The sequence below is a fragment of the Atractosteus spatula genome, chromosome 9 (genome assembly GCF_055471065.1).
Source record: "Atractosteus spatula isolate fAtrSpa1 chromosome 9, fAtrSpa1.hap1, whole genome shotgun sequence".
Lineage (NCBI taxonomy): Eukaryota > Metazoa > Chordata > Actinopteri > Semionotiformes > Lepisosteidae > Atractosteus > Atractosteus spatula.
Window position 1 is genome coordinate 44362209 of NC_142714.1, and position 20934 is coordinate 44383142.

Genomic DNA, 20934 nt, shown 5'->3' on the forward strand with positions numbered 1-20934 from the left:
GAAATATTGTATCATGAACACAATGCTTTACTCATTTATATTAATGCTACACTCACACCCCAGTAAATTTCTCTGAAGCCAAAGCATAATGGTCTTTCACTAAGAAACTTAAACATTTCTTAATGCCCAACTCAATGTGTCTGTTACTCTCCGAGCATGACTTAAAAAAAATTAAAAGAAAAATAATTAAACAAAGGGATGTAGGAAAGGCTACTGACACAGGAGGTCAATCAGCTTATACTGCTCATTTGACTGGTAAAGGTTTATGGTTTGAAAGATTTCAGTCAGCTATTTCTTGAAGGATATCACAAAATCTGCTTCAATAATACTACTGGGTGCCTTGTTTATATAATCCTTTATGTACAGAAGTATTTAAAGTATTTGTATTTTGCACTTTTGTTCCTCATTTAACAATGGCTTGTTAAGTTATTTCAATACTTTTATCATTGTTATTATTAATTTATTTTGATGAGGCATTTTTACAAAGAAATATACTTCTGCACACATTTATACAGGTAGGTATTTTACTGAAATACAGTAATTTCAAAGAAGCATCTTACTCACATTTAAACTTAATAGCATGGGTTCCACTCTGGATTTGAACCACAACATTGTTAACACTTGTAGAGTCCCCTCACTTACAGACTACAGGATAAAGTTCCAGTTTGGACTAATTCCACTACTGTGCCACTACTGTATGCATTATTGTAAAAGAGGTCCTCTTATTGCTTTTTGTCATAATTTAACATATGTTATGTTGACTACCATTGTCTGTTTATTGCTACTGTACATCACATTGTCCAGAAGAGGATGCTATGTCCACAAAAACTCTATCTTCTTCATGAGCTTCAAGATCAGTGCTTCCATTTTAAACTTTAAGTGAACTTCATAAAAGATTAACGATAGTAATATTTCCTAAGTGATAAGAAATATTACTTAAATTATATTTGACAGGAAAAAGTTAAGACCAAAACAATATTTCATTCTTCCTAAATAACCCTAAAGTAGCAGTACCTAAAATTACTGTGCATTTGCATTTTGTCAAGCAGTAACTACGTATGAAAAAAATAATTACCTGTAATTATATCAATAAAATAAAACAGGTTTCTATACCAGAATGCCTCTATTTACCTGGAACGTTTCAGGGTGTATGATTCTGGTAATGATAAAATGCATTTTATTTTATGTTACTATAGCTGATATAGTACACAGCAGATGTTCTATATATAACAATCATCTATCATCAGAAATACAAATAACACCATGATATAAACTACATCAAGTAAAGAACTGACATTTATAGAAGTTATATATGTTGAATTGGGATCATTTGCAGATCAAGTTATAGCAGAATAAATTTGAATTGAAAATAATTTGTAATGCAACTAACACTAAAAATGTATCTGTACAAAGAACTGTACTTTAACAGAAAGATCACCAGAAACATTTACCCAAGAACAAAGGTGGCACAACAATGAAAATCTAAAAAACAAAGTACAGTATTTAAAGTATGATTGTTATGTAAAGTACTGACCATAAACAAACACTACATCCTGAACAGGATTTTTGCAATAGGAATCTGTGAGTATATAGATTTTCTATTTGCAAGATTTGATATTAGCTTTTTAATTGACTATTTCGTAACATGTTGGATGTTGGTATGCATTTTAGAAGTTATCTGTCCATTAGTATATCTGCATCTTTTAGGGGGGATTTTAACTTACAGTAGATGTGTTTAGTCATTTCCCACAGATGGCAGCTTCATACTATTGGCTCTTCAACCAAAATTATAAACCAAATGTATGAGTCTGCAGTTACTATATTTTTCTGCACAGTTTTAAAGCTTTCTTCATTGTTCGCACTACTAGCCATTGAAAAATAATTTTAAATGTATATATCACTGTGACTAAGCAAGTTCAGGCATGGTCAGAGAAGTTATAAGAAATATAAAAGGATAAACAAAAAATACACAGTAAAAAACAAAAGAATAGTGCAAACACTGTCAGTTTACTTGAAGCGATCTTGTATAAGAAAAATATTTCCAAAAAAGAAAAATAAACATTTGACAAATAAAAAGAAACTGCTGTTTCTCCAGGGAATTTCCTGTTTTAGTTTAAAGACACTAGCCTACTTATAACCAGGCTGAAAAACAGAACACAGAAACATCACCCCTGACTCCTGTTGATGTACAGGTATGCCTGCATTTAAACCAGAGGTGAGTTACAGTTTGTAATGTGAACTAACTCAGGATTTTTTCTTTTTCCAATTAAAAAGGCTTGATAAACTTTGCTAATCACTTGATATAAATAAACTACACAGAAATTAAAAAAAAACAGATAGATGATGGTACAGAAAATAAACATTTTTGATGCTAGAAAACTCTTGTAAATTCATATATTTTGCTTAGAGTAGTATTAACTAGCATTTAAAAAATCTGACCAGTTTAAGCTTTGATTATAGTCTTTTTCAGCATGCATGCTTGATATTTGAACAGATATACTCAAAATGTGAACAATTACTATTTACAAAAAATTGAAATACTCTTTCACAGTTGTCAATAATGCCTTTTGTGTGTGACAATTCCTTACATGGCAAAATACTAAAAACATGAAGATATATCAAAATAACGTTGTCCTAAAAGACTTCAGTGTTCCAAATCACTTCACCTTTTTCTCATTAAACCATTTTGCATTTTTATCCGGACTGTGCAGCTCTCATAATGGCCCATTCTAAACTACTAAGCAGAATTATGTTTTCTGAATGATGTTGTACATTCATATACACAGTCACAACTATGACTGGTTCATGCTTCTAGACTGCTCACACTGTTAAGCCAGTTAACTCCAAAATAGGGCAAGTAAGGCAAATCCTATATGATTCCAATTTTTGTTCTTCAAATAGCAGTTGAGCATTAGAAACTACATCAGATGCGGTACACAGCAAAATCGCAACTAAAGCACATGGGCTGTATTTAGAAAACTTTAAAAAATATTTATCTACCAGAAGTGAAGACATATTGGTCCTTTCCGAACCAGTTCCCTTAACAAATAATACCTAAAATATTTCTATTCTCTTTTCAGAGTAGTCAAAAATGAATACTGTATATTTAAACAGACATACAGAACCTGTATTATATATGTTTTAACTTCTAAAAAAGAGACCAAAGAAAAGTCTCATTTTTAGTTAAACCGAATAATTAAATAGAAGAACAACACAGAAAAGTTAAAGATGCCAACTATTTTAGTATTAGCTTCTGCAACCAGGTACAAAACAACATTTTGAATGCAATTCTATGTTATACTGTGGATATATGTTTTGTCAATTTTTTGAGATTATGAGTCTAATCCAATAATCGGTTAGGTAGTTAAGAGCTTAGATGAAATAAGACCCTGCAGACACTGAGTAAAGTACATGTCAGCTTCATTGTTCAAATCTAAAATTAAGGCAGCTATTTAAATTACACCAAACAAGCTAGTAAAGGAAATATAAACTAAAAACCACTTATATTAAGATCCTTTTAAAATTTACAGGATGTTCACGTCCGACTGTAAGTTTACAGCACACTCAGAAAAATCTATTCCTAAAATCAATGGTGCCTGAAGTGCTTGCAGCCTGGTTTTTATGATCCTGACATTTCTATAATATTCTGCAGCAAATACGTACATGACCGCATATCTTCACTAAATCCCTCATTCTCAAATCATTCGCATATCTCTCACTTGAGTTCCTCTATAGTTGTATATTACTGAAAACATCACAAAGATTAGGAAATGTTACATAATCAATGTCTTTTAGGCTCTGCAGATGTGATTTAGTGAGCTTTATTGTGCATCACACAGTTGTGCAAAGGTTACAATCTCTAAATTACTTCAAAATACAGTGACTTTTTATCATTACTGATTTCTGAAGTACACACTGATTTATATTATTTAAACTTTAAACTGATTTGGGGGTGCAATATCACTTCCCATCAAGATAAAATCTGATGCTAAAGAAAGTAATATAAATGTAGTTGGCAGCAGTACAGTGCCTTGGTAGGAAGCAGAATAAAGAGATGGCTAGGACTCTAGACTTGTAGGTTTGTAGATTCAAAATTCAAAATGTGGCATGCTATTGTTATATTCTTGAGCGAGGTTTTCACATGAATTGCTTTAATAAAATTGTCAGCTGCCACTTTCATATCAGCCTAATAAAGTCATAATAACAAATGTATTGAAATTGTTTATTCCAAAAGGTCCTAGCACTAAATGCACAGTTTTATAAAAAAAATCTTTCCATTTACTGTAGGGGCAAATATCACAAAGAGACTAGTGTTTTCTGTGATGCATATTTCCATTTGAAGTTCAATGATTCATTAAAGGTTATATGTGAATGTAACCCATTTAAGCTTTTGTATGTGGTTGGTTAGATTTTTTGGCCTGCTCGCTTTAAAGCAATATTGCCGCTAAGCTCAATATTGTGTTTTATTCTGATCAAATTCACTCTAGACAACAAATTAAATTTCAAATGATAGCTCATATCACATACATTTTCCACCAGAACTAAAAATTACTAGAAAGCAAGCATTGCAAAAATGCTTTGGATTTTGTCTCAGAAAATAAATATGCAACATGCCCATTACTACTGAAATACTTTTAGGAAAAAGCAAAATAATGCATGGCCAGATTTTATTATGAAACACTAATTGACAGGAAACATTAAGCAAATATATACATTTCTAAGTTGTTCATCATTAAATACATAAAAAGACTTATTGTAGACTATTATAGCCTATGCCAGAAGAGAATTACACTTGGATGTTTCCGACATTTTCATCCTGGCATCATTATTCCTTACAAATACAGTCCAACAGCACAAAGCCAAACAGAACAAATTGAAATAGTACAGTCAACAGCAGCATAGATTATCCAAAAAATAAAATCTGACTTATAGCTCCTTTCCAATATTCAAATGTTTTTTCTCTATTGCAGTACAGTAAAAAAAAAACTGTTATACAATGTACTTCCACAATAATTAAAAACACTTTTCAGTGAACTCTCATGTCTGCTGATGCTAGGTTTTATGAATCTATAATAAGTGTAAAAAGAGGAGGAATAAAAACTTGGTGAATAGTGTAAAATAAACCTGAGCACACCTTCAGGCATTACAGTTATACTACAGTTCTTATTCTGTTGCAATAAAAAAAAGTAAAACATTCCCTTTGATCTAACTGGCAAAATATATTACCCTGTTTTTGTAGAAATTTATTATTTTTATAGGACTGATACTTATAAGCAAACATATTTTGACAGAATAAAAAAAAAACAATTTGATGCAACAAGAGAATGGCTGCTAATCTCATGTAAGACATTACCCTTTTAATTAATGAACTAAATTATTCTCGGAAAAAAAAATCATTTTCAGCATTGCAGATTCTTACTAAATCCCTTGCCTGTGTCTGGCAAAGGTTATTATGTAATATGCTTATGTCCTGAGTATGAAGGCCAATCAAAGTTGCCCAGCTTCAGAACAGGAGGATATACATCTGCACTTTCCATATTTTCATATGCACTTTCCTTTCTCATACCTTTTATACCTTTCTTATACACTGTACATAACCATACTGTTTCAATTATTAATTGCACATATTTATTTCTAACAAAATGTGGAAATCTTTCAAGCCATCTCCTTATAATCAAACTCAGCTTTCCTGGTTTTATCTAAACCAAGACACTGCAATTATATTAAAGAAACTGAATGGGACTGATCAAACCACAGCCACAAAAACAATGTATTTTCAAGGAATTTAAATACTGTATTTTCTTACTTCAGCTATCTACCGTATATAAAGCATGCAGGTGCAGGACAGACAAAATAAATCCAAACCAGAAGGAATTAAACAACAAAATAACCTATGAAATTTAGAATACATTCCCAAACACATTTACACAGACAGATAAATACATATATGCACAGACATAAACTCAGGTACTCCCTCACATGTATGTTGCTAAAAATCCATCCATTTTTACTTAATGTTAAAAAAATATATATTTTTAGCTCCACATGCTACTGCATGTGAGAGCACCACTGTTGGCCATTAAATATTCATGCTTGTGTATTAGACAACATGCATTTTGCTTGTTCAGATCAGACCCCCCAATTAGCCGGAGAACAGAGGGAATATTAATAATTGTAATTAAGCTTTTAATATGAATGCACAAAAAACAAATCAGATATTGCTAGAACTTAAGAGATTTCTCTTTTTAACAAAATAAAAATTCAATATACTGCCTGTAGATGATCTACACTGCCAGTGTCGCTGTGATGATAGTCCTACAAATACTATTGCACCCGGTGGTGAGTTTCAAAGTAATGGAAAGGAGGTTGTGTGATTTCATAGACTGAAATTGTTACACAACACTAAATGTACGAAAATTAAGATAGCACACGTCCCTCAGTAATTCCATGACCAAAGTGACAAAGCACAATGAAACAAATAGTGCACGAACATCTTTTTAAAATAACAGCCAGCATGACAAATCAAGGAAACCTTTTTTTTTTGTTTGGTGATAAGTACAGATGGTTAAAACAAAATATTTAAAAATAACAATAACAGACTAAAGATGTATTGCTGTGGTTTAAAAAAAAAATTTAACCTACAGTATTAGAGTCAAAGGAGAATCATTTTATTGCCATTTAACAAAATTATCATTAACATTCTATTATCAAGAATTATTTTTAGGCATAAATATCTATTTATAAATTAAAATAGATCAAACTCAGTTTTCCTGGTTTTATCTAAACCATTGATGTCTGATGTTTCTCCTTTCTTTGATAAGCCACTTACAATATTTTTTCATTAGGTCTCCAAAGTTTCACACATAGTTTTTTAATTGTTTTATCTTCTTTGGATGTGAAGGCTAGACAAGCCAGATGCAGGTATTATTAATTTGTTACCCACGTGTTTAGATGTACTTTTTTAGCAGTTAGTTAAGTTTTACACATTTTAGAATGCAGCATTGCGTTCTAGTTGCAATATACTTAAAAGAGGTTCCAGTTTCTACTCTTAATAAAATAATCAAATAAAATCAATAATTATAAATCAGTTATTAGCTGTATGGTTCCTCTCTGAATAGTACTGTACATAAATCAACTAATGAAAACTCTAAAAGACAGAACAGTTTACAGATATAAAGATGTAATATTATAAATGAAAAGGCCAAATCTATCATTTTCTCTGCTAAGAAAACACCATCAATTAATTTCCATGTTCAAATACACAGAATTCTAAAATTCTTTGTCACTAAGCGACTGACAGCGGTTGAAGCGAGTTGATATGTTTTTTACATAAGCCACTGTCATACTGCAAGTGCTTAAAGTTTTTAAAGGAAAAAAAATATGTACTATATCTCTATGGTAAGTCCAAACAGATAACCTAAAATTAAATTTAATTCACTGCACTGAAAGGCAATCTCATTGATTTTTGTTAAATCCGTCGGCATTGTAGCAAGTGTTTTGCAGAAAGCAAAAACTTAACCTTACAAGTTATTCAGCGACAACTCGCTGTTTAAGTTTTTTTTCAAACGACAAAATATCTATACTTAATTAGGAAACGTCTTAACTAAATTAAGACATAGCAATCAAATCCTTAAGAAATAATAATAGAATGTTAGAGCCTGTAACTAAATCGCAGTTAGAACATAGCTGCTTCCAATTAATAATAAAAAATACTTTTTTAAAAGCCCGACATCATTGAATGGGCCTATCTACAAGACAAGTTTATCATCAATTGCAGATTGATGCCGCATCATTATGGTGTGAATTCTAATCATGCAATCAAAGTGGCATCCCTCCTCCCTCCCCATTACAGCTAGGATCTCCCTTCTTGTTTTTTTTTTCAGACGCTAGCAGTATATGGATCAACCAATATCTCATTCTAGTCCAACACATATATGCAGACATTTATATCATTCAAATTTGCCATCCGTTTTTTTCTAACACCAATATCTCATGCAACATGGAATACGAGAATTTCCTGAAAATTTCATACAATTGTTCACACAAATTCAATTTATACAATAGGGTGGGGAGAGGAGGTAAGAGAAGGAATTGTTGGAATAAAGATATGTTGTTTTGGTATTCTAATTCAAATTGACTACATCTAAAATATCTGACAACAAAAATCACCACCACCTACGCTTACAGACATATTAAAAAGACAAGACACGACAAAAGATTTAGGGAGAGATATAATATACCAACGTCATTCATATCACTGTGTGGCCATGTTGGAGCGCTGGGTGTCCCCCACTCTGTATGTACGCGTACTCTCTCCCTCGCTTCCACTGTATATTTGCTGTATGTATCTCAGTGCTGGCAGGCAAACAGCGGCTCAAGCAAAAATCCATTAACGAGAACCCAAGAAGAACATTAAAATGACGTTCACAAGCACCAGCACCACGATCACGGTAAATACAACCACCGTTTGTACGTCCAAGGTCATGGTGCAATGCAGGAGGCTGTAATATTCAAGATGTTGGGCTGGCAGGTTGTTTTCAGATGTCAACCTAGGTTCTGTGTAACTGTCCATACATCCACCATTATAATAATAAAGAAAAAAAAATAACAATAATACCAACAGCCTTTCTTTTTATAAGCTCTTTTCTTCTTACTCTTTCTTATTGTAGCTCATGTTTAAATCTCGCCAACAGAAGCATCATCATCCTCACCATCATCATCCTCATCATCATCAGATTCAGTACCGTTAATTTCTCTTCTAGTCTAAACCCCGGCGTCCGCTGGTTTCTTGATTTGCTGGTAAAAGACAGTGCAAGAGATACAGTAGATATATTGCAAGTACCGCGAGGTGCACTATTCTGACGGCAGCAGAAGTGGCTGCTGCTGCATCTCACCGTATGAAGCAGCTAGCAGCAGCCGAGGCGGCCCTTGTTGCATGCTAATCAGCAACCGGCAGCTAGGCAACCAGGGGACTCAGCCATCAATCAAAAGAGAGGGGAAGTCTACAGTTTACAGCGAATATTTAGTCATCAAGCCAAAATTCCAAGCCTATTAAGCCATTCACCACGCATTTCCAAAACAGTCCCATAAATCCAGAAAGATCTTCAGAGGCGAACGCTTCTGTGATATACTGATAAAGTGAAAATATACTTAAACAAGTCGGAGGCTCTGTAGAACACTGGCTGATCCCACTACCGTTCAGTTCATTGCTCAGGCACCGTAAACCACGGCTTAATCAATAATGACATCAACAGCTGCAGTAGTGATGATGACAAGTCATGAAGGGGAGGATAATAATAATTTATCCGAAGTAATAATCTTAATACAGCAATAACTGATCCATTCTAAAATCGACTCTGAATCCCACAAGGATTTCATTTCAGGTTCTATTTATTGTTACCTTTCATGTTGTTGTTATTTTATTTGGAGTTTTACTGTTGTTGAGATAAAAGTACATATAAAATCTATTTTCTCCCACACTCAGTCTGACATCTTTTAAATATGGATTTTGAGAATTCTAACCCAGTGCTATTCCTTTTTACAGAATATTCTCAAGAATACGAGTATTCAACTGTCAAATAAAAACCAATATTCAAATACATTTTGTGGTTAACTTCACATCCCTCCCAAAAATTACACAATCCCTTAAAGAAAGGAATACCAAGTTTCTCCAAGACGCTTGGTTACACTGCATTTTTCCTCTGCAAGCTTAAATTCTTAGATCTTTAAAACAAAACTCAGCTCTAACAAATGACTCATAACTCAGATGATAGCCTAAGGAACTGCACTACAAACTACAGATAAAAAAAGTAATGATGTAGACCCCATTATCTCCACACATTGCTCTGTAGAAATAAAACATAAGGAAAAAAAATTGAACAACGGCAATACAACTTTAACAAAATGATCTGTTCAATTTGAGTGCCCCATATCCCTTAAGGACTGCAAAGTTAATCATACTTTCCCCTTAATTTAGTTGCAGATGGGGTATAGTGTGTTATGTAACACAGCACATTTACCATAGGGATGCCATCACTGAAGGACACATGACTGTAGCCTGTACAACTTTAGTTATTTACCGAAATAGTTCTCTTCATGGTTGGGGGAGGGACAGCAAGCGGTAATGAAATGCACGTAGCTGTACTGCTTTTGAAAACACGCAGTGAACTGAACGAAAATGAATCATCTTTGTTATTCAGTTGTTTCTTCTCTGTGTTTTTTGTCTGCTTTTTAACCTGTCAGCCGGAGTCTATTTTTAGGTTTGCAAGCCTGGTGTGCACGAAGCCATATCCGTGCAGAGAATCCTGTGCACTGCAGACTATATGACATCGTCACTCCCGCTTTACGTAAATTCTGCTTCCCTGAATCTCAAGTCCTCCTGACAAACAGAGCAGCTCTCCCTGCACAACAGCCTCAGGTCAATCAGGCACAGAAAGGGAGAAAAAAACAGAGGATCATTTTTAAATGCATACACCCATACACACGTACAGTATATTACATACTTAAACTATATATTATGTACTTATAAACTTTGAAACTTGGTGTTTCAAAAAAGCAATCCATAAATCAAGTGACTGGGTATTTCTTGGTTTTAGAATTCACTGAAATTGAAGCAGCTACAGTACTGTAGGTCAAAGCCTGGCCTTAAAGAAATGTCACATCCACAAAATTAAAATAAATTTAACTCTTAGAAGACTACAAGGAGATTACAATAAGGAAACTTACCAAAAATAAGGACTTGTAGATGCAAAATTTAAGCACATGTACAGTATAATCAGGACTGGAAATGGGTCATTTTTTAGTGTGTCAATATCTCCTCACTACTGTACAGTATATAACATGAAGTAAGTGTTTCTAATCAATTTTGGCGCCAAACCCACCGCACCATCTGTCACTTTCAACATTTGACTTTACAGTATAAACAGTATATAACAACTCCCATCTCAATTAATTGGATTATGATAAATACTGTATCTTGATTTGGATGTTTTGGAGTTACGATGCTACTGTAACTGTAGTAGCACCTGTTTTTAGAAGTTCATAATCCATAGCTTAAATGTATTAAAAATCCAACAAAAACTATAATCCAATATTAATAAATCTGTAAGGGTAAAAATGATCAAGTTAATAATAAAAATAATAATAGTAATAATAATAATAATAATTATTATTATTATTATTATTGCTTACACTTATATAGTGCTTTTCTAAGACACTCCCCTCAAAGCACTTTACAGGTAATGGGGACTCCCCTCCACCACCACCAATGTGCAGCCCCACCTGGATGATGCGACAGCAGCCATACTGCGCCAGTACGCTCACCACACATGAGCTTTTAGTGGGGAGGGGAAGAGAGTAATGAAGCCAATTCATAGATGGTGATTATTAGGAGGCCATGATTGGTAAGGGCAAAAGGGAAATTTGGTTATAGTACACATAGAGCAGTTATACAGACAGAAACATTACAGTACATTACATTATACTGTATATACATTATAGTACACATAGAGAAGTTTTATGTACAGAAACAGACATACGTCAGAATATTTCTTTAAAAAGGTATGGATCTGTTATTAGGGACCAGAGCAGCAGCTTGAGAAGCAAATGTCTCCTCAAATATGAGCTGGAGTGGAAATTTAAAAATCAAGTCCCATTACTACTGCAGACTAGGAATCCGCAACTAACAAAATTTAGTCACCAATTATGACTGCTGCTGTTTTAACCTAAATGACGTAGCTGCACTAAGTCTCGTTCCTGCTCTGCAGGGGAGAAAAGCAAGGCTGTCAAGGACAATATCATAACCAGAGAAGAAGGTAACCTTCAAATCAGGTGAAAAGGGCCATTGAGATATGATTAATGAAAAAAGAGCACAGCTTTGCATTAGCCTTTTTTTGTTTGTCTATAAAGCCACACACCGTCTCTGGAGGACAGCACATAGTCTTGTATGCCATTAATATGAGTAATTAACAAAAAAAACATACTGTAGTACGCCAACTTAAGATAGGCCCAGCTCAAATTACTTAAATCAGCCTGAGTTTAAGTAGTTGCATGGATTATCCCTGTTAATTGATATAAAACATCTGTATCATTATATTATACAGTATGGGTTTACTGCAAAACAGTGTTGCTCTAAGAATGCTATAAAAAAATCAAGAAATCTATTCAAGTGAAATCCAACAAAGTAATATATAAATACTGTATATGGGACAGTAATGGTTAACTTCTGGACAATGAAAGAAAAGAGTCTGATGTACTCTACTAAATATAGTAAGTATTTCACTCAGGTGTTCACTATGGTCTTTCCTGACAGTTTATATGTTCGAATCACTGATCTTGTACCTCTGAGCAAGATACACTACCCCAGTTACTTCCTCTGTATATGTGATGGACCAGCAACTCATCTAGGTGGGAAGTCACATGCTCTGAGTCCACTTAATACTATGGTAACCAGGATAAATTCTAGGCCAATGAGCCACTGTGCTCTGGCATGGGCTTTGCCTTGTTCATTAAAGACGAAATCAACAACTTGATTTGCAACATCTCAGGCCACAGAAGCACAAAGTTCTGCATGAAATAGTACTTGCATAGACAAAGCAGTTCAGTTATGAGAAGCACTCAAAATTAATAAATCACCTGGTCCTGATAATATTCAACTGAAGGAAAAAACTGAAGGAACTGTACTGAAGGAAATAAGAGATGTTATGCTTTAGCCATTGACACAGGTCTTCTAAAAGTCATACCAGATAGAGGTAGTACCCAAGCATGAGAATTGCTAAGGTAGTGCTCATCCATAATAAGGGCGAGAAAACTGAACCAAGTAATTTTAAACCAATATTTCTGACTTGAACAAAGAAAAGTTAGGTAGGTCTTATTTAGCTTGTTTTCTGAAAAAAACAACAGTAATAAACACACACAGAGCAAACAATATGTATTAAGTTCTTCAAAAGGTTCCTTAATTCCCATATTACAGACAGGCATTTAGGGAAATGTACATGTTTGGATTGAAGATTGGTTAAACACCTAGAAGATGATGCTAAATGCTGACAAGTGCAAAATACTATATGGAGGTAGCAAAACCACAAGAAAGCACTTTTATGAAAAAGACAAAACAGTTAAAGTATATATTTAAAATGGATTTTAAGTTAAAAATTTAGAATGCACTCATAAGAGACGGGTCTGGTCTACTGGTCACAAAAAGATACTGTTGCTCTGTAATGTGTTCATAGAAAAGCTGCCTAAAAGAACTGACAGACTAAAATAACGAAACTTTTTTAGTCTTGAGAAGATTTCTACTGTTTCAAATAAATAAAAAAATGTATTAATAGAATGAATTCTTCCTATTGAGATCTGCTTCAGAAATTGCTGTGTGCTATTTCTCCTTTAATCTATTCCTTGCCCTATAAGCCATTTAGTGAAATTGGCGAAATGGCACCCATTTTAGTTTTTTATCTTCTTTCCTTTGCAATTATACAATCTTCCAGAACAAAGTGGAAGACTACATCAAAAAGGATCATGTAAAAGGAACGTTCAACCCCTTGGAATCACTGGCATAAGAACAGAAAGCTTTCTGCTTTGCTGACAAAGCAACAACGCACTATGGTCTACCAGCCTGTATTTGACTTGACAGTTTGCAGGGAACTTCTAGAATATTCACAGCATCATCATTTGCATCACAGTATAGAACGTAGTCACGTAAATGGAAAGTGTGAGTTAGATTTGCATTTATTACTTCTTACTTACAATTTACATGATGTCTGTAAAGTTAAGTGCTTAATGTATTCCACTCTGTGCACATATGTACTGTATATACTGCATGTATATGCATGTAACCTACATCAGTAATTATTGTACTAAGAGTGTGTTGTAAGCTTTATGGACAGACAATCAAAATAATAATGATAATCGCAAAAGAAAACTATATATAACATTAGCATAGGCAGATGTCAGTACTTGGTTGGTGCAGTACAGTGTCAGGATTTGGTCAACAGTAAAGTTCCCTCTCATAGATTCTACAACTTCAGTGTTTACTTGCCTCAAAAGTTGATATAGAGACTCTTTGATGCCCTCAGAAAAAGGACACATTTTCTCTATACTAGATTCATCTTCCTCTGGGTATCAGCAAGTTTCTGGCCTGCATCCATACTACTATGAAAACTGGATAGACTTCGTGGGTATATAATTTTGCCCAGCATCCCACCTCACTCCACTCAAGTCCTCTTGATGCCCACTGTTGCAGTTGTGTAGCTCTTAGCCTCTCTGTGGATTCTGATGATCATGACTGGTCAGCTAGTCATTAGCTGCATTTCATAGTTTCCCCTTCAGGACACCCTTTTCTGTTCTTGTCTTAGGTCTTCCATCTACCCATTTCTCTGTTCTGGTTCCTTTTTCTCCAAGTATTGCTGTTAAGAGCTTTATAACATCTCCTTTCCCGGTGCTCTAGTGTGTACATTTCATGTGCTTCTTAGGTTCAAAAAGAAGGTCATCAGCCATGAATGAGCAAATCCACAATCTCCACTATTCCATCAGAGTACAACAATCCAAGCTGCAACCTCTTCAAAGCCAGGTAGATGAGGTCAAACTTTTATGAGGATGGTGCTGAAACAGACTGAAAAGTCCAGTTGTAGAACGACTGAATACTCACTGTAACCCAAAGTGTTGTTAGCATCTCTTTCTTCAGTCATGATACAAAGAATAATGTCCTCCTCTAACAAGGGAGATATTATTCCAGCAAAAATGCTTTAGGTCTAGTCACTGGCATTATCTGACTAAATACATCCTGTACATTCTGACTGACCAGGTGAGGAAACAAATAGCCAAAGATCTGAGAATGCACAATGTCATAATCTCATCCTTCAAAAGTTTAGAGGCGTAGATGGAATGCAGCAATAATGATGGCACAGCCACAATTAAAAGGAAGTGCAATGGTGTTTATTGTGAGGAACTGTGTTCCCAAAGTGCACACCAGAAAAAAAATACAAACCAACCAACGGAAAAAAAATACAAAACTATAGTACAATAAGGAACAATAATATGTTTATTCCATGCTGAAAAGAGAAAAAATACTTGTTCCTTTGCAGCCTACACATGTGGACGCAGCTACCCACCTGAACTATAGTACAATAATATATACATTAATTGATTTAAAAAAATAGATTGTGGTAGGCAGCTCCCATTCTATACTATGAACAACTTCCTCCTATCTCTCTTCTGCTATCTTGAGGAGCTCCACTTCTAGGTTAAACCCCTCCCCCTAGAACATTCCACTATAAAGCAAAAAATAATTCTACAAAATAACAACCAGAATTCTAATATACAACTTTCCCCAGTGAGTACACAATTAAACAATAAACATAATATTAACAAAAATAAAATGTAATTATTCCTTTTATGTACATAAATATTTTAAAGAAAATACTACCTCCTCTTAATGGTATCTTGTTACAAATTGATCCACGCATGCGCAATTCTGGAACAGGCATTGCTAAACCAGCCCCTGTTGCCATGCCAAGGTTTGGGTCCTACAGGTTGCGGGAGAAACCATTTTGCCGGCGAGAAATCAAACCAAGGTATTTATTTGAAACACATGAGTTAAATGCCAATTTACTTAATTTCACTTATAAAACAAAGAAAAAGGAGTGTTTGGTTTGAGTTAGTTTAATTTTTACCATACCTAAACAACCTTACTTTACTCTGTGTGTGCACCCAAAGAGCAAGCATTGCTCAAAAATTGTTTAGGGGTGTTTTGAATGTTTCTTTTCTGATAGTAGTGAGATACATTTCCAATCAGAGAATGATTTTACTGTCTGAATATCAAAAGAAACTGTATCTATCCTCACATGCTTTGATGTGGTAGTGCAGTATCTTTATGATTTTAACACTGCTGAAAATGTGAATTAAATAAGCATTAGAAAGAATTCTAGACTAGGTAAACTTTTACGTTTGAAACCAGATTGTTTAGGTAGTGAAATGTTTGCATATGTGTGTGTACATGTGGATACCTCACGAGTGCCAGGTGATCTGGAAACAGAGTCTCCAGTCACACACAATTTTATTACATGACTGCTGATGAACAATCAATATGTGTGCAAAATACAGGAGGGATCTTGTCGCAAAGAAGGTACGTATAAAGTTAGACAAAATGCTGTTCCAATAGTGGGTCAAGCATAAAGTGTAGAGAGTGCAGCGTCTGGCAACACAGAGTGCAGGGGAAAATTCAACACCTAATGCACGGCAAAGTTAATCTCTTTCCTGTGGATGCTTGTAAACTTTGTTTCTGCATTTTGCAGTCACTGTGTTGGTTTTTTTCTTGTTCACAACTGGGAACTATTATTTTTTTCCGTGATATAAAGGCTACACTAGGTGTAAACTCCCTAAAAATGACAGGGGGCCAAGAAAGAAAAATGAGTGAGGGGAACTACACTCCCTAGACTGTGTGGTTGTCTTTGGCACTACTTAATGACATAAGTGGTGCTCACCAACAGAATTTGGCACCCAATGTCACTTTGGCCAAAACATTTGTAAAAAAACAGTACATGTACAGTACATAATATAACATACATGTGCTTATGTACTGGGAAAAAAAGACATACACACTTAAAATATTTTTGTTTATCTAAATCTTGACCTAAATACTCACTGTCATTCAGTCCTGGGCTTCTCCCAACTGAGAAATTCTGCCAGATTTTTCAAGTTGTGCAGTTGATTTAGATTTGTGTTAATGGGCACCGGGAGCTAACCTCAGATCATCAAACACATTCCACTTATGACTTGCACTAGATACAAACCTTGTCCTCTAGAAATTAGGAGTAAGTAGTGCTACTGTGCATCATTGCAGTAGCAATCTGCGACCAGATTTTCCATTTGCTGTTAAAATCATCCTGTTATTTTACTTTTCCTGTAAAATTTAACCTAAAAATTAAGGATGTCAAACTCCTTTGCTATAGCTGTCCAGATTTGGTTTAAATGTACTTCAAGTGTATAATACAGTGCATACTATAAATTACTATTATGAAAATAATAGGCATCACCTTATATAGTATTATTTGTAGAGGTTTTTTGTTGTTTGGGGGATGGAAAAGGAAAAATATTTTCTTTTAAAGTAAATTATAATAATTGTGTCTTCACTAAATGCCAGTTTAGCAAAACTTACGCATTATAGAAAATGATCATATCTGTGATTGTTATACTGTACCTTCTTGTGTTGAAAACAGTGGTCAAGGCAGATCGTTCAATACCTGGTGAAATAAATGCTTGAATTTATGCTGCAAATGTGTATTTTAATACCTGATTTTCTCTTTATGTAGCCATTTTTATTTTTGCTATAGTGTTGCACTGCATCTCCTATATTGCTTATTTAGTGATTTTTATTTTTGAATGCTCCATATTTTTAATTTGTCAGAAAATTCTAATTCCAGAAATTCAGATGTTACTTAAGAAAGAAAAAGAGGAAAGCATCTGAAACTTGAAAGTTTATAAATGATTGAAAAGGATGGGTGGTTGAAAGACATTTGCATTGGCTTAAATTTACCTAAAAAGTGCACATGTTCAACAGTTTTTATATACATAATTTTCTAGACATTGGGAATTAGGTTTAACATGAAAGGTAATGGGATTTTAATTTTCATTATGCAAAATTTTGCATTGCAAACAGTTTTAGAGAAACAAATTTCCTTCATAAACCAGGAGATTTGTATACATGCATATCAAATGGTAAACATAATGGTTTCACAATTAGCACAGCTTTACTTTTTATTTACTGGAAAACAGAATCAGCAAAATATAAGGTTAAAGCTGATAAAAAATAAACACTAAAAATGTAGAACACTTTTTTCTAGATATCAATGATATAGAAACAGCAGAAAATTCACTTATACAACTATTGCTATTGCTCTTTGGCAACAGCTTCCTGTTGTACAAATTAAGCATGTTGCCCTTCCATTCAAATCTAGGAAGCAAAATAAATTTCCACACCCACTTGAACAAAAATCTCCAAGATAAAGGCTCAGTGACAGCAATAGTGGTCCAGTTGCTGGTGTTGCTCCAAAATTTGCAAGGGGTGTTTGGAGGAAGTGTCTATACAGGTCTTGGGAGTGTTATTTTTACCCAACCCCTTGTCAAATTAAATCTCTGACATCAAAAAGGGGAGCTGTGACGGGACAGAGGTCGACAACCGTAGGTAGGATTGTGTGTGCAAGATGCCCGAGTATGTCCGCTTGGTGTGTTGGCTATGCAGGCTCAAACAAGGCAAACTAAAATCCAGCCGAGATTTTGACCACAACAGAATTGAAAGGTTAGCCCTAATTTTCTGGCTGCATGTTTAACAACCCTGCTTCAAATTATATTCAATGAAACAAAAATATACCTGTGTTAATACTGATTTACCAAATAAAGCTGAAAAAGGGAAGGGGGACTATAAAAAATGTGTTTAATTCCAAAGCTCAAGCTAATGTAAAGGATCAGAAACATGAAGGTTTAATGCACTCTCTAAACTTGTTAAAATCTCCAGAAGTGCTTAGATATGCTGGAGCACTATCGTCTTAGTATGTACAGTGACAATCAGATTGTATGTCAAAGATCTAGAATCGATCAAATATAGTACATATAAACTTAAAATAAATATTATATAACACTATATTTTGAACTCTACAATACACTGATAGGAAACATATTTAATAAATATAAAACCCCTTTGAATGTATCTGAGGGCCTGGTAGTGAGGTAGAACTTTTCTAATTAGGATTTTGGAATGGCCTGCAATACAGCCAGCTGAGCAGGAGCACAGGAACACACCTCTTAAAGACAATATACAGCAAGAAAAGAGGTGACCTACAGTAATAATATGAAAGTCCTGAATATGATGGCTTTAAATTAAATTAGGATTCACAAAAGCGAAGTAGTACTTAAAACACTAATAAAGTAATAGTGTTTTTTATAACATCAGGCAAAAAATTGTGTGCCTGTTTCACTTTGTTAATAAGGGGGTATTTGTATTAAAACTGTTTCTACCTTTTTGACATTTCATTTCAGTACTGATGAGGCATTTCAATTAAGTACTATAATAACTTCCTTGATAAAAAAGACCATGACATAAAAGCCATTCAATTATATTTTGCATTATTGTGCATATTGACATCACTATATTTAGATTAATGCAGAAGTGTGTTCCTTTTCTGAGAGATGCCATTTTTTTTATTAAAAGACATTTCTCATAGCTCTCAAATTTTCAGACGGTGGGGAAAAAAATGGTCAAAGAACTTTAGAATGAATTTGGAGTTAATATCCAAAAAGCTCCCCAACCCTTCAGGCATATCTGTAATCATTGTTTTATGTGATGCAATCACTGAATTTGATTGCATTTCAATATATAGTAAAAGACTAAAATCAACCATAAAATTATTCAGTGAACAAGCTGTCAGGCGTGTTCTGTTTATGTGATGCATGAAAGTACAATCTCTGTCTAAATTTTGTAATAGACAAAGAAATTTTTTCCAGAAATTATATAAGCTTAAAATTGTGCTCAACATGCTTTTCTCTCCTGTAATTCTGCTGCATCTAGTGTGTGACATTTAGACACCAAAGGTCACATCTGCAATTCTAAATTTTTTTAGAAAACTAATATAGTCATGAATATAAATAGCAAAAAAAAAATGAAATTGTCACAACGTGTTACATCTTATACACAAAATGAGAGAGGAACACAGTCATGAGCCAATAAAGTAAAAATACAACTAGCAGAACTTTATTTTTTTTTAAATAAAAGCATTATGATGATTGAGCAAAGGTGCTCACTGCAAGTACAGGCTGAGTACCATAATCCAGATGCAAGATGTTGTGGGTTCAAATCTCATTCACGGCATCTGAAGATAGGGTTAGGATCAGTCAACCAGGTTGCTGCTCCCAGCAAAACAATGACCCTCTGTAACTCCCCAGGCAACCACAGACTGACAATGACATCAGCAGAGGAATTGACTCTCTTCCATTCAGTGCTGAACTTACTGTCCTCTAAAAACATGTACTGTAACTGCACAGTCTATAGTCTCTCAAATGAAGGATCAATGGGCCTTGAGGTGGAGGGTTTAGGGGTTTTAGAGAAACCCATCTGAGAAATTCATCCTCCCCTTTTGGTTACAGGAGCCATTTTTGTGAGCCAAGAGATGAAGAAATAATTGCCAATTCCAAATTGAGGCAGTATACAACATGAAGTGGTAACTGGCAATTCTAAATAATTTCAGAGAACAATAAGGTTGTAAGTCCATTAGAAGCCACATTGTTGTATTCAAAAGGGAACATTCAGATGCTGAACCCAAGGATGTTTCACATTTCACTTGCATACACATAATACAAATTAAGTCCTATTGCGTTATTGCGATACAGTATGTATGCCATCAAAGACCCCTACTTCCAAAATGTAATTCTTCAAGTATTTTTAAAGACATTACTGTACAGTAAACAAATCAAAATCAAAATAAATCAAAAATCTAAATCTAAATAATTTTCAATGTTCCTGAAGCATTTACGATGCAGCATTTTAATCTTGAATATTTAATATCCAAGTACAAGTTAATTGTCATATCACATGCTATTGTAGCATGGGATGATAATGAAAAAAAATATTGGATGGGCTTCATTCAGCTCTTCTTAGTTTATATTTCTCAACAAAAACTCCTGTTAGTAGTCTGCTGAATGTAAAAACTGGAATACCCAGTGTGTGACATAGACAAGTATTCCTGTCCTGCCTCTGTATAGGCATCAAGACCTGGATTGTTCTTAAGTGATTCTGGTCTCTGTACAAGTTTGCTTTCTGAATGTACTGAATGCAATGACTGTTGTAGTACAGCAGTAAGACGGCCATCATTGGAATCTACCAACAAAACGCCTGTCAGTTTACATCAGATTAAACACTTTTTGCAATTGAATAGATAGAATCGAACCTGC

At 34.3% G+C, this 20934-nt stretch overlaps 1 protein-coding gene across 3 annotated transcripts in view; it reads right to left on the reverse strand.

The window, feature by feature from the left end:
* Positions 1-20934, reverse strand: part of arhgef9a (Cdc42 guanine nucleotide exchange factor 9a) — a 152819-nt gene that overhangs the window by 63788 nt on the left and 68097 nt on the right. The window contains exon 1 of one of the 3 annotated variants that reach the window (XM_088925176.1): positions 8712-8914. The exons of the other annotated variants lie outside the window; for them this stretch is intronic. Within the exon in view, the coding sequence (XP_088781302.1) occupies positions 8712-8732 (21 nt within the window). The 5' untranslated portion in view covers positions 8733-8914. Of the gene's footprint in view, positions 1-8711; positions 8915-20934 lie in introns of those variants that run through there. 3 annotated transcript variants of the gene reach the window in all.